Source organism: Mastigoproctus giganteus, chromosome 7, assembly GCF_048544385.1.
Source record: "Mastigoproctus giganteus isolate SK-2022 chromosome 7, ASM4854438v1, whole genome shotgun sequence".
NCBI lineage: Eukaryota > Metazoa > Arthropoda > Arachnida > Uropygi > Thelyphonidae > Mastigoproctus > Mastigoproctus giganteus.
Genome location: NC_143581.1, coordinates 54,631,268 through 54,646,215, shown reverse-complemented (window position 1 = coordinate 54,646,215; position 14,948 = coordinate 54,631,268). Strand labels below are relative to the sequence as shown.

The following is a 14,948-nucleotide window of genomic DNA, read 5'->3' as shown; positions in this document are numbered from 1 at the left end:
ATTCAAAACATACGTTTAACCATTATAGTGCTGAAACAATTCATTTTCTAACTGATGCAACATACAAGCCATTTAAATCAAACTGAGTTAGGGTACTTAGATATAAAACATCATATACTATTTAATTAACTATTTCAACAATATGTTAAGTTAAGCATAAAATAGTGAGACAAATTATCAGACCAAAGTTCCATATTTCAAATAAGGTACTGAAAAAGGGTGCAGAAATAGTATGAAAAATAACTAATCCAGAAATCAGATAAATTTTAAATATCAAGAATTCATAAAAAAAATTTTGACAATAAGGATAGCACAACTGCAAGATCCACAATTATTATTATTATGAAATAACAAATAGATTTAAATAATAATTATTGTGAATGATAGAGAAATTTAGATAAAAATATGCTAATATTGTCTTCATTATAAGGAGGCTTCAGATAAGGTCTGGTTTCCTTCTTGGCTGGAGTGAGAATAGATGCATTGTTTTTAGGAAAAAAATATCTAAAGTTCATATTTACAAATACTTCCAAAGCAACTGCAAAAATCTGCCTATCCAAAATTAGTTTTAATTAAAGCAACAGGATGATTAAAAGATTTCCAAAAAAAAAAATAATAATAATAATAAAAAAAAATTAATGAGTTAAAAAAAAATTAAAGTTGTGCTTTGGAAATGATAAAAATACTTATGAAGTCACTGAGTTTTTTTGTTAATAAAGTAGTTGATCGATTACAATTTATTTTACACTTAGCCAATACTCAAGGAAAACGATACTTTTATTACTGCATATGAAACAGAAAATAGCATCTAAAACGCTATTTTTATAAGTTTCAAAATAGCAGTTAAATATAATTTCTTGAGCTTAACCAAAATAATAATACATTTTGCCTATTTTTGAAAGCATAATGTATTATTCTGATGTACTATCTATTGTAACTGGCTGATAAATTTTATATCAGCATTTACTCAGAATAAATTCTAAAGCAGAAGGCACAGAAAAACAGGTAGTTTATTGCTCACTAAAGGTGTATGTGAATGTTTAATGTTATCTTACACAGGTATATAATGGATAGATCAATGCCATACTTTATTCTCATTGCCTTAAACTTTGACAAAGCTGCAGCTAAAGCAGCATACTAAAAGTTTATCACAGTATATGTGGTTTAGTAGGACAAAAAAAAATTAATAAATAAAATAAAAAATAAATTAAAATAAAAAATAATTATAATGTGAGGTTAAAAATAAAGAAAACAAAAAAATAAATTTTGATCTTCCAAAAATCTACTAGTTAAAATTATGCAATTTTTTTGTCTGTAAGAAAAAATGTCTTTTATAAACATTAATATTTTCCATTTTCAGCAGCACCCGACTGACTGTTTTAAAATTTCCATTAAAAAATACACCACTGTCTGGAAAACAACTTAGAGCCCAAATGGTCCCTTTAAAGCCACACAGATTTTAGCACAGATGCTCATATGAGCTAATTTTAAATTAATGGCACATTCTTTTTTATAGTTTAGTTCAATGTTAATTATAGGTCTTTATGAACACTGCCTTCAACAACTAACAGGCACACACACACACTAGAGAACCTCAGTCCCTGCTTTGATCCAAATGCAGTGGCTGTCAAGTAGAGAACAAAATATAGTTCTATTGAATTCAACTAAACTAACTCTTTCGTCATTTCTCAAAAAGATCCCCCATTCCTTGTTTAGCACTCATGGCAAATTCGTCCATGCTCTTCACAGTTTTTGTTGTTAATTCTTGTACTTCAGTGTTGATTTTACCAATCACCCATTCCATAGCCAGTCTACCCTAAAAAGATTAAAAAATAAATAAATAAAATATATCTTAACTTTAGTCAAAGCTGCTGCAGTAATTATATATGAAGTGCAAGTCAAAAGTTTCCAGACTGGGACAATAAAATAGTTACACGTTGTCACTGTCCACTTCAAATTAGGAGGAGATGAACATTGATCCCAGAGCTTCTCCCACTGTTTTACACATCTCTGAGACTCCTATGTCACGATGTTGTCCAAACTTTCTGTGATTCAACTTGAATCTCAGCAATGTCTCTTCATCCTTTTAATTGGATTAACATTTTGGGGAATAATAAGATGTTATGGGGGGACAGGAGAATAGGGAGAGGTGGGACCATTGCATTTTGTTCTTAGCTAAAAACTGATGAAGCCATGTAGACTGTACATCGTCACGATGAAGAAGCCAATCCTGAGTGCCTCATTTGTCTGGATGTTTACTTCCGACATCTTCAAACACTTTAGAACCTCAATGTAAAAACAGTGGTTTACAGTTTGGCCTGGAAGGAAAAAACTCCTGATGAACAATTCCCTCATTGCCAAAGAAAACAATCAGCACACTCTTGACATTTGATGTGACTTACATAATTTTTTTTTTTTGGATGTGGAAATGGACTTTTCCACTGGGAGAACAGCTGTGTTGTTTCTGGCTGTTTTTGCAGGTCCCTGCACACAAAAAGCCACTTCTGTTTCTGTTCGTCACTCAGCAAATGGGGCACAAATTTTGCAACAATCTGCCTCATTTAAAATTTCAGATTTAAATGTCATAAATAATGTTAATTGTATGCAGTCTATCTTCAATGGATGACTTTATGTACTCCATCAAAGACAAAAAATCCTTGACCAAAGTTTGGCCACTTCAGAAACAAATGCAATTGAAAACTTTGTTTTCTATCCACAGTATTAACACCGAATGCTTGTTTAAACACTTTGTAAGTCTCCAAAGCTATTTTCCAATGTTTACGACGAAATTTGATGTCAATTCTCCATTCCTTAACATCCACTATCTTACTCAGTTACAAAAACTCGCTACATTAACACACAATGAATTAGTTCATTGGTAACTAATTGCACACTGGTATACTACACGTGGTTAGTGCTCCACAAGGCCAATTTGAAAATGTTTGATTTGCACCTCATATACATACAAAAAAGGAAAAACATTACAACTTAGTACAGAATATACTACAACTAGTAAATTACACTTGTAATAATATGTAAATTACACTTGTAATGTATATAAATATGCATTCTTCAAATTAAAATTGAACTTCATTGAAATTTTAAGCAAAACAATTCGGTTAAGGTTAATATTAGTAGTTTCTTATACTGTACACTCGTTTTAATTAGTAATTACAAAAACGTATTCAGAAAAAGGATATTCTACTTTATTAAAATAAAGTTTCCAATTAAAATCAAAATGATTATATTAAGTTATCTGTAGTGCCATGATTATGAACAGTGATATATAGCATGTAAAGTGTATTTCAATAATACTGCTAACCAATAACAACTGTGCAATTATTAAAACAACCTGAAAAACTATTCCTTATTAGCAAATGACATACACATTGTCTTCATTTTAGCTGTTGAATTTTAAGTGCATCAGCAACTAATACCATATTGCAGTAGTTCTCAACCTTTTTTGGGCTCACACTTGAAAAATAATGTGAATTCTGCAGTACACTTTAACACTTTTATCAAATATAATGATAAATGACATTCTCTGGCACAAAAATGGCATTCTCAGGCAGTCATTGCATATAATTGAAGTAGATTCATATCACATATAATAGTAGTTTCTTCTTTCTTTTCTTTTTTTTTTTTTTTTAAACCAATCATAACAATATACTTTTATTTCAAATTTTTATCTATGATTGTCCCAGTATTATCAATGCATTTCATGTGCTTTTATTCAGTGGGGGGAAAAAATGATTTGTTTACAATTTAAATTAAGCATTTCTTTCCTTCATAGCCATTACATGAATCACATTAAGCAACAATGAGATCAGAGATGGTCCAAGGTATTGTTGAGAGCCAGTAAACAACCTAGTCTTCCAAAATCTTGAGGGTGTCTCCCCAACTACTTAATTTTTTATCTATAGGTCATTACTGTTTATATACTGTGCATTAGTACACAAAAGCAGTGCTGCAAGAAAGCTTATTATTATTATTTAAAGATTAAAATAATACCATAGTAAATAACAGCCCTGAAAGAACCACAAACCATTATTCAAATTTAAAACCCAGGAAAAGATCTTAAAATAAAGCATTAATTTGTATGTTATATGAAGAACATTACACAAGATATTTAACAATAAATATAAGAAACAAATCATATCGCATCATGTAAATTGACAATTTGGCCAACGTCAAAGAAAATGGCTAATTACATACATATATTAACACATAGCAGTCACTAGTTTATTTGGTTTTTTTCCAATTAAACTTCAACCTTACAGAATATATCCAAATTAGGAAGAAGCACAAAATTTCACAAGGTACAGCTCCATATAAATATATTAAAACAAAACCACTATTTGCACAATACAGAATACAAGGATATATTATAAAAATGCAGAAAAGAATGATCGATTACTAAAAATTTTTAATAAAAATTTATTAAAACTAGCTGCTTGTGCAACTAAAGCTGCAATTTTATTTTATTTTTTCTTTTATTCCAAATGTGTTATTTTATTATTTTATTGCAAAACTTCATCATACACAATATTTTTCATGTAACGTCCCTCACAGTTCCAAAACTATTCCTATCAAGTAGTGGGGTCTATTTGATATTTAATGTCAGTCGCCGAACGAGCTTTGCTGAATGCAACATAGAGCTGACCATGATTAAATATGCATTAGAACAGACAGATTCCCAACTTTTCAAATGTTTGCCCTTGGGACTTGTTGATAGCAAAAGCAAAGCAAATAAGAAACAGTTTTCTTTTGAAGGTGAAAGGTAAGTTTTTAGTGTGGAGACAATGGATGTGACTGCTACAATGTCACTAAAGGCAGAGAAAACAGTGGCAGAGCATGTGCATCCTAAAGAATGCTAAATTATCCTTGGTAGTTGTTTGATCAATATTTAGAGATGGCACCACAGTCCTCTCCTTCCTCACCTGTTGAAAGCCATTGTTAAAGGCTACCTAAGCTACAATTGTTCAACCTAGAAAACAATCAAAAAAGAAATACTGGCCACTTGGCCCACATTTCCCCCTAAAGAATCTTATCCCAATTGGAAACTGACTTCTATCAACCTACAAAGAGGAGAAGAAAAAAAAAAAACAACAAACAAACAGTAGAATCACACTTTTAAATATACTGATTCTCAGTTCAGACTTTCAAACAACTGTGCTAAGCACAAAGTCAGTGTCAGTTACTCTCCGAAATATTTAAGCTGCTGTGACCTAAATCAGCGTGCATCTGCTATATATTTACCAGTTCTTGAATAAAAATATGCAAACAATATAGCCGAGAACTTTCCCTTTGTAATCTATCTATTTCTTTTATCTAAGTACTTTATATTACCATTTAATTAATTTTATAAATATATTAGAACAGCACAATTCATGACCTAACCCTGACAATAACAAAGTGCCCTCTTTTTATAATACAACATGAACTCTTTTGCCATCTCAATTCAAATTCTGAAGTTTAGGAGATAAGGGTGTGTTTCATCATAAAACTTTTATTTTTCCAGAAATCCTGACAGTATAAGCTTTAAAATGAGAGGTTGCATGTGTCTATAGCTGCTTTCATTTGCTCAAAATTTTGATAACCAGAAAATGGCTTACAGAATTATATATACACCAATGAGCCAAAATATTATGACTAGCAAGTCGTTATGCAAATCGAAGCAACTGCAGGTGAACTATGGCATGTACCAGTATAAAAAGAAACCTGATACTGAGCTCCTTTAATCAGTGTTACTCTTGTTCTTCAGATGGAAAGGCAGTAGACTTGAGTGAATTTGACAAAGGCCAAATTGTAATGGCCAGACGACTGGGTCAGAGCATATCCGAAATGGCTCACAGTCAGCCGTTGTTAGTACTTACCAAAGTGGTCCAAGGAGGGAAATCCCACGAACCACCAGCAAGGTGCTGGATGACCATGGTTCATTGATGCTCAAGGTGAGCGAAGGCTCTCCCAGATGGTACGTGGCAACAGAAGGGCAACTGTGGTACAACTCGGTGGTAATTGGAATGCTGTTAATGGGAGTAATGTGTCACAACACGGTACATTGAACCCTACTGAAAATGGGGTTGCGATGAATCGATGAATTCATTGCAACCTTTACTACTGATTCGATGAATCACGTTTCCTGTTGCAAAATATGGACAGCCGGGTATGTGTGCATCATTTACCTGGGGAAGTGATGGCATCTGGATGCACCGTGGGACGAAAACAAGCCAGTGGCGTCATGATTTGGGCAATGTTCTGCTGGGATACCCTGGGTCCAGTCATTTATGTGCCGGGCACTCTGATGTCTACCACCTACCTAAACATCATTGCTGACCAGGTACACCCTTTCATGGCAACGGTCTTCCCCTCTGGCAGTGCTGTCTTTCAGCAGGATTATGCGCTGCCGCAAAGCCCGGATTGTTCGAGACTGGTTCGCAGAACATGAGGAAGACTTCCAGGTATTGCTCTGGCCTCCAAATTCCCCAGACATCAATCCCATCAAGCATCTGTGGTTTGTGTTGGAACAGCAACTCCGATCTGCAGCATCTCAACCAAGGACCTTACAGGAGTTAAAGGATCTGTTGGTTACATGTTGGTACCAGATACCACAAGACACATTTAGAAATCTTATAGCGTCCATGCCCTGCTGGATACGAGCTGTTTTGGCTGCACACGGAGGACCAACATCATATAGGTAAGGGGTCAATGTTTTGGCTCATCAGTGTATATAGATTATTGAAACTATCAGAGTCAGGTATGAATGATTAGACAATCTCATAATGCTTTGAAAAAATTGATAAGTAACTGGACTTAGTTTAATTGAAAATTAAAATTTATAGACCATAATAAAGCTGCATTATCATAATACACATAAGTTATATTAATATATATTATCACAATTAACTGCATACGGACTGCATAGGTGATGTAGTTTAATTAAGTTTATATCTCCAAGAAATGTGAACAGAGAGATGCCAAAACATAGATCTTTTTAAATTTATTTTAATGTAATGTTATTAAACAGTTTTCATCAAATGATAGGTATCTGTTGAAATCAATCAGCTGATCACATCATATATTGGCATTAAATACAAACTCTTACAAATGCATCATATTTGTTGAAATTTGTCCACATTTTGGACAGGAAAAAATAAGTAAATAAAATAAAAAAATATATTACATTTTACAAAATGTTCTCTATAAAATTTATAACAAAATGCACACTTCTGAGGTGCATTTTGGTGGATATGCAGCTTTTATAACTTCTTTTTCTAGAGTGATTTTCAGTATCGTCTTACTTTCTTGAGTAAACTCACTGCTGTAGATTACTGTTCATAAGAAGAAGTGCAATAATGCAAGCCTGATATTCTTAATTTGTTCATTTATGTAACATCAGAGAATTTTCTAACACACTTTATTACCATTATGCTTTTTTACTTCAATATTTTCATTCCATGTAAAGCAAAATGCATAAAAATATGACATATACTCACTTTATTGGCATTTGATGAAATCATATTGGTAATGAAGTCTTCTATATAACTACTTAATGGTACACCTTTAATTGTCACAACAGCTTCCTGTTTCATAAGTGTGCTGAAATAAATACAAATAAAACTGAAAATTAAATTCCATTAAGCAATACTAGTTTAGATTAATCTAGTGAGCTGGTTTGTTTAGATTGGTGGAAAGGGCAACCAGAGCCAAATATGCATCTTGCATGTATGTCTGCAAATTTCTTTACTAAACAGATATCTATATTTCAGGCAGAAATTGAGTTTTGGCAAGAAAACCCACTGGCTCTGCCTGAGAACAATTGAATAATTGCAAAAAATTTTCTTCTGTCAAACCAAATGTATCAATGATCCATATTAATAAAAAAGAAAGGTACTTATAAAAGAAAATAACAATACAGTATATATACAGTGACAAATTTCTTTATTTAGAGAAGAGATAGGGAAGTCAACACTTCCCTATCTCTTCCATCATGCAGTATGATTGATGACTTATATTGAGGTTATGATGAACGTCGTGGTGAGATCCAATATTCCTTACATTTTGAGGGTACAGCTCTAAAACGGTGTTCGCAGGCCGGCCGCTAGATAGTACACCGGACCAAACCTATTGGTAACTCTCTAGGAGGCTTCCGGATCAGCTAGTGTATAATCTTGCTACCTCTACTCTGCCAGATAGACTGGAGGGAGTCCGAGTAGTGTGTATGCGGGGAGCATTGTCGAGGCCACGTTATGTCAAGAATCTGGGTATATTCTTACCACGTGTACGCCATATCCAAAAATTTCATTACTTCATACAGCATGTCCCACCCACTTTTTCTTACTATTGAATACACCATGAATTGTCAAACTAATAGAGCAAGCTTATCTGCGAAAAGATCTAAACCTCCCAAGGACTTCTAATTCATTTCACAAATATACGTGGTCTCAATTCTAATCTCAACGATGTCCATTTCCACTTGCAGTCTGCCAAACCCCATGTACTTTTTCTGACAGAATCTCAGTTATCGGTTGATTCAACTACTGCTCATCTCAGATGCCCAAATTACTCGCTGTATGATTCCTTTTGCCTCAAAGGTGGTACTTGTGCATATGTGCGTTCTGATATTCCCTGTCAGAGACTTGGCGATTTGGAATCTCCTCTCTTTGATCTTCTCTGGCTTAAAATCTCTCTACCTCATTGTGTCAAATTCATCTGTTGTCTCTACCGTTCTCCCAACTCCACTAATCACTTGGAGCTCTTTGACTTCCTCTCTTTGCAACTTGACTTTCTCCAGTCCAACTTTCCTAACAGTGAGGTAATTTTCCTTGGTGATTTTAATGTTCACAACTCCAGCTGGCTTCCGTTTTCTAGTCACACCGACCCAGCAGGTCGAGATGCTGAGGCTTTTGCAATTACTAATGACCTAGCACAGATTGTTCATTTACCTACAAGAATACCGGACAATCCTGATCATACAGACAATACGCTTGATCTTTTTCTCACAAATAACCCTTCTAAGTACCCGGTCAAAGTGAGAGGTCCTTTAGGCACTTCAGATCACAACTTGGTGATTGTCTCTTCACCAATGGAACCTTTATCTCATGGCTATTCCCAACCTCGTATTGTTTGGCATTACAAGAATGCAAAATGGGATGACCTGCGAGACTTCTTTTCTTCTTTTCCTTGGTCTGATTACTGTTTCAAAACTTCTGATGTCAACGTTTGCTCAGATCGTGTCAGTGAAATTATTCTTGCAGGAATGGAATCCTTTATCCCACACTCCACTTTAAAATCTCGTCCCTTATCTAAACCTTGGTTTTCCAATAAATGTGCTAAGGCTGTCCAAGAGAAGAACGTTGCATATCGTAATTGGCTTGTTTCTAATTCTTCAGTTTCATTTTCTGCCTACACCAAAGCTCGCAACAATTGTAAAGCAGTTATTAATCAGTCCAAACTAGAGTTTGAACAGGCTAAGAGTAGAAAACTTGCTTCTTGCCCTAATGGTAGCCGAGCATTCTGGTCTCTTGCCAAAGCTATTGGCCGCAACTTTTGTCCATCTCTGCTCCCACCTCTGTCCAAACCAGATGGTTCTGTTGTCACTTCAGCCAAGGATAAAGCTGACCTGCTAGAATCCCATTTTTCTTCCAGCTCATGTATTAATGATCTTGGTAAAACACCTCCCACCATTCCCAACACGCTCCATTCAATGCCTCCTGTGGTCTTCCATCAAAAGGATATCAGAAGGATTTTGATGAATCTTGATGCTAAGAAAGCTCCAGGTCCTGATGGTATTTCTCCACTTGTTCTCAAAACCTGTGCTCCTGAACTTACTCCTATTCTTTGCCGCCTTTTTTCACTTTCTTATTCCAAAGGTGTTTTTCCTTCTGCTTGGAAATTTGCTCATATCCAGCCAGTTCCTAAAAAGGGTGACAAATCCCTCCCATCCAATTATCGTCCCATTGCAATTACTTTTACTCTTTCTAAAGTAATGGAGGAATCAATTAACTGCCAACTCTTAAAACTACCTAGAAACCTTCCGTCTGATCAACGATCGCCAGTATGGATTCCGTCAGTGTCGACCTGCTGGTGATATTCTAGCTTACGTTACCCATTTACGAACAAATTCAATGGAAAGGTTCGGTGAAACACAAGTAGTTGCTCTTGACATCTCAAAGGCTTTTGATCGTGTTTGGCATAAAGGTTTTCTAAACAAGCTTCCATCTTATGGTTTGCCAACTGTCTTTAGTAATTGGTTATCCAGTTTTCTCTCTGATCGCTCACTGAGGGTGATGGTAGATGGCTCTCTGTCTTCTAACTTCTCCACTAATGCTGGTGTCCCCAAAGGTTCAGTTCTTTCCCCCACTCTATTCCTTTTGTATATCAATGACCTTCTTCCATTGACTGGAAATCCTATCCATAGTTTTGCCGATGATAGCACATTGCATTCAACTTTCCATTTTGAGAAACCTTGTTCTGCTCAATCAGCTTCAACTTCTCGAAAATCTGCTACCAATTCCTTAAATGCCGATCTTCAGGTAATTCTCCAGTGGAGCAAAGACAACTTAGTTGATTTCAACTCTTCTAAAACTCAGTCTTGTCTTATATCTCGCAAAAAGGATTCTTCTGCTCCTGAAGTTGCCGCATTACTTGAGCAGAAAAAGGAGGCATGGAAAGGTTACAGAGGCAATAAAAAGTACTGAGCCTATAACAGCTACAAGGTGATGTGTAATAGAGCCACAGAAAAGGTTCGACAGGCAAAGGCAGTTTATGAGAAATCACTAGCAAACAGAGCAAAGAGGGGGGGGGGGGATAAAGAATTCTTCATATATATAAATGACAAGAAGAGCAGGACAAACCAGACCGGACCTTTACGTAAGGGAAAGGGGATAGTAATAAATACACCAGCTGCTGTTGCAGATGAACTCAGCAGTTATTTTGCATCGATATTTACAAATGAAAAGCCTTTTGTGGCAATGGGAAATTGTGGGAGCGAAGTTAAAAAATATGTAATTAATGATATTGAAATTTCGCAAGATTATTTAATGAAAAACCTTTCGAGCCTACAGACCAGTAAGGCTCCTGGAGTTGATGGAATATACCCTATAATCTTAAGAGAGGCGGCAAGCAAGTGCATTGAACCATTGAGGCTAATTATGCGAGCATCACTAGACTCTCGGGAGATTCCCTTGGATTGGAAAAGTGCAAATGCATCTCCCATACATAAAGGTGGCTCTAAAAGTGAAGTTGGAAATTATCGACCTGTCAGTCTGACTTCAGTAGTAGGGAAAATCATGGAGGCAATGATCAAGGGTGGAATTCAGGATCATTTGGATCGAATTGAAATTCTCAAGGATACTCAGCATGGTTTCGTAAAGGGAAAATCATGTTTAACAAATCTAGTTCGCTATTTCGAAAGGGTCACTCACGAGCTCGATTTAGGGAAAAATTTCGACATTGTTTATTTAGATTTGAGCAAAGCTTTTGACTCAGTCCCACATGAACGGTTGCTTTATAAGCTGGAACAAGTTGGAATCACTGGGAAAATCCTTAGATGGATAGCAGGATGGCTTCAGGGCAGGAGGCAGAGGGTTGTGATAAATGGCTATTCCTCAGATTGGGTTGATGTAAGAAGTGGGGTTCCCCAAGGATCAGTATTAGGACCACTGTTGTTTTTAATTTTCATAAACGACATTGATGAAGGGATAGAGGGCGTGATGTCTAAATTTGCAGATGATGTTAAAATTGGTAGAGTAGTTAATGATCACTGTCAAGCTGAGTTTCTTCAGAGAGACATAGACAGACTTCAAGAATGGTCAGAAAAATGGCAGCTGTGCTTTAATCCAACAAAGTGTAAGGTATTACACCTGGGAAACAGTAATCCCAAAAAAAACTTATTCACTTGGTGGAGTTCAACTAAAGCCAGTACTGGAGGAAAGGGACTTGGGTGTTACGATACAGTCAGACATGAAATTCTCTGGGCATTATAAACAGGTTGCAAGGAAGGCCCATGGTGTCCTATCGATGATTTATCGAACTTTTGCAAGTAGAGATAGGGACGTGATAATCTCATTATATAAGGCTTACGTTAGACCACACTTGGAATACTGTGTTCAAGTATGGAGACCGCACCTAAAGAAAGACATCGAGCTTCTTGAAAGGGTGCAAAGACGGGTAACTCGCCTGGTGAGATTGGCAAAAGGGCGTCCTTATGAAGAAAGACTTCGAATATGTGGGTTGCAGAGTTTGGAAACTAGACACCTTAGAGGAGATTTGATTGAGGTGTTTAAGGCTCTGAGAGGCATCAGTAAAATGAATGAGGACAAAATTTTCAAGATTATAAATGAGGCTAGAACTAGGGGACATAAATTCAAGTTACGGAGGGAAATGTTTAGATTGGACTGCAGGAAGTTTTATTTTAGCCAGCGAGTAATAAATTACTGGAATAAGTTGCCTTCATGGGTGGTAGAGGCCGACAGTTTGGGGAAATTCAAAGGTCATCTGGATAGTACTTTCGGGTAAGGGAAGCGCATAGGATGATAGGTTTAATTTTCTTTTTATTTTATTTTTTATTTATTTATTAATTATTATTATTTAGTTATTTATTTTTTGTTTTTATCATTGTTTTGTTCGGATTTTTTTTTTTTTTTTTTTTTTGGCTGGTGCAGCATAAACCATAGGCTTTCTTGCACCATGCGGCCGTTACTAATACTATGCTTATCTTTAGTGACACTCCGATTTCTAGGCAAAATGATATCTCTTTTGGGGATTACCCTGACTTCTAATCTCTCTTGGCACAAGCACATTACAAATATTGCTTCCTCTGCATCCAAAAAACTTGGTTTTCTCTTTCGCTCTCGGCGTTACTTTTCTTCCAAACAGCTGCTCACTCTGTATAAATCGCAAATCCGCACTGCTATGGAATATTGTTCCCACATCTGGGGTGGTGCCCCCAAAACCTCTCTCAGGCTTCTTGATTCCATTCAGAAGAGGGCAGTTAGGTTAATTAATGATTCATCTCTAACAGAGTCTCTCCACTCACTTTCTCATAGACGTACTGTTTCTGCTGCATGCCTCTTCTACAGATACTTCCATGAGCACTGTTCTTCCGAACTGGCTTCTATAATTCCCGCTCTCTCTTTCAAAACAGTCCAAACACGTGCCGCCACCAGCCAACATCCATTTACTGTCCAACTTCAAATCCACAGAACCAACTTTTCATCTTCCTCATTTATTCATTCAACTGCCGTTTTCTGGAACAACCTTCCTTCATACGTATTTCCTGAAAATTACAATCTACAGAAGTTCAAGTCCAATGTCAACAAATATCTTCTTTCGTCTTCTCAACCTCCAACCTAAGCACGGTACTAAGTACTATAGGTTCTAATACCTCTCTTGTTTGGGGTTCGCATAAAAAAAAAAAAAAAAAAAAATTTTTCTTTTAGTCATGGAATCCAGTACCACAGCCCCTTTTAATTTAAAGGTACTTATAATTTTCTATTATGGATTAAAAAGTGTAAAGAAGGATAAGATATACATAAAAAAAAAAAAAAAGAGTCTAAAAAATTCTTGGAAAGATGTTAGGAAAGACGGAAAAGTGTCAGGAAGATGAGAATGTTTTGTTATTTAATTAAAAATCTGAACAGTTGACAATAAAATAACAGTGATGCTAACATGTTAACTTCCACAAGACATGATAGCCATGTTTCATCATTTTCAACAGGCTTTGAGACCCGCCTACCATGTCATATTCTGTTTATTCATTTGAGCTCGGTCAGATGGCATACACTTCATATTATAAAGGGATGTTTCAAGTAGGTGAACTGGAGAACCTGAATATGATTTTATCATTGCTGCAGTTACACTCACTGTTGGCTAAAAAAATTAGAAACCTTTATTTAATATCTAGTAGGACAACCTTTTTCCAGAATTACAGCCCATACTCACTAGGTGTATGAGGGCATCTAGATCCAGGTTTTACCATTCTTTCATCAGGATATTTATCAGCACTGTACTGCTGTTGTAAAGAACTGCAAAACTGAACTGCTCTTTGAAGCAAATCCCAGACATTCTCAACTGGATTCAGATATGGAGACTTAGGTGGTGTTTGTTTGTTTGGTTTTTTAGGAGCATTAGCAACTATGGCCATATTGCTCCAGGATATGCGGTGGTCATTCCCTGACCTTTCCGCATCCTCCGTATTTGGTGGTGACAGGCTTGAATCCCGATCTAATCAAGAAGTGTGTGCTACGCACTGCTGCTCCTTTCCACCTGGCTACGGAGGCGCCAGAGAATTAGGTGGCTAGGCCATGTTGGAAATCTTGAGAATGTTCCAAAAACCATTTAGATACAATTTTTTCAATGTGGATAGTTGCACTGCCATCTTTCTTGAAAGAATCCATTACAATCTAGGTAAAAACGAAGCATTGGAGGTTGTGGTGTTTTTTTTTTTTTTTTTATGAAACCCCAAACACGAAAGGCATGAAACCTACAGTACTTAGAACCATGCATGGGTTGAAGGAGATGAAGAGATGCCAGAAACTTTTCTCTGGACACTAAACATGGATTTCACCACTTCACGCCTCCAATAAGGTGGAACGTCACAAGGTGGAAACCCTAATCAGGAGAAATAATAATAATAACAGTACTAAGTTGAGTGGTAGTATTATTCTCAAGGAGTTTACAAGTTATTGAACTGCTATGTTCCTTTTTTTTTTTTTTTTTTTTTTTTTTTTGCAGAAGCCAGTGCTTTGTGGTTTCTAATAAGATAAGGCAGGCAAAATCTTTCTTTATTTTGTCCAATTTGATATTTATCTTATTTTCTTTCACAAATCTAGCAACTTTTGAAAGTAGAGGAGCTTAGACTATTTCAACAAACTTTAATGCACTTTCATAAATACAGTCTGTCCTCGTATAGCACGATAGTTGTGTTCCTAGAAACCCTCGTGCAA

General features: G+C 35.9%; 1 protein-coding gene across 1 annotated transcript in view; it reads right to left on the bottom strand.

Moving 5' to 3' along the window:
* Positions 1-1,235: 1,235 nt before the first annotated feature.
* The window catches only part of slmo (PRELI domain containing slowmo), a 53,565-nt gene continuing 39,852 nt past the window's right edge, over positions 1,236-14,948 (bottom strand). The window contains exons 5-6 of the mRNA XM_090377668.1: positions 7,497-7,599; positions 1,236-1,816 (exon numbers count right to left, since the gene is read on the bottom strand). Of these exons, the coding sequence (XP_090233794.1) occupies positions 1,682-1,816; positions 7,497-7,599 (238 nt within the window). The 3' untranslated portion in view covers positions 1,236-1,681. The remainder of the gene's footprint in view (positions 1,817-7,496; positions 7,600-14,948) is intronic.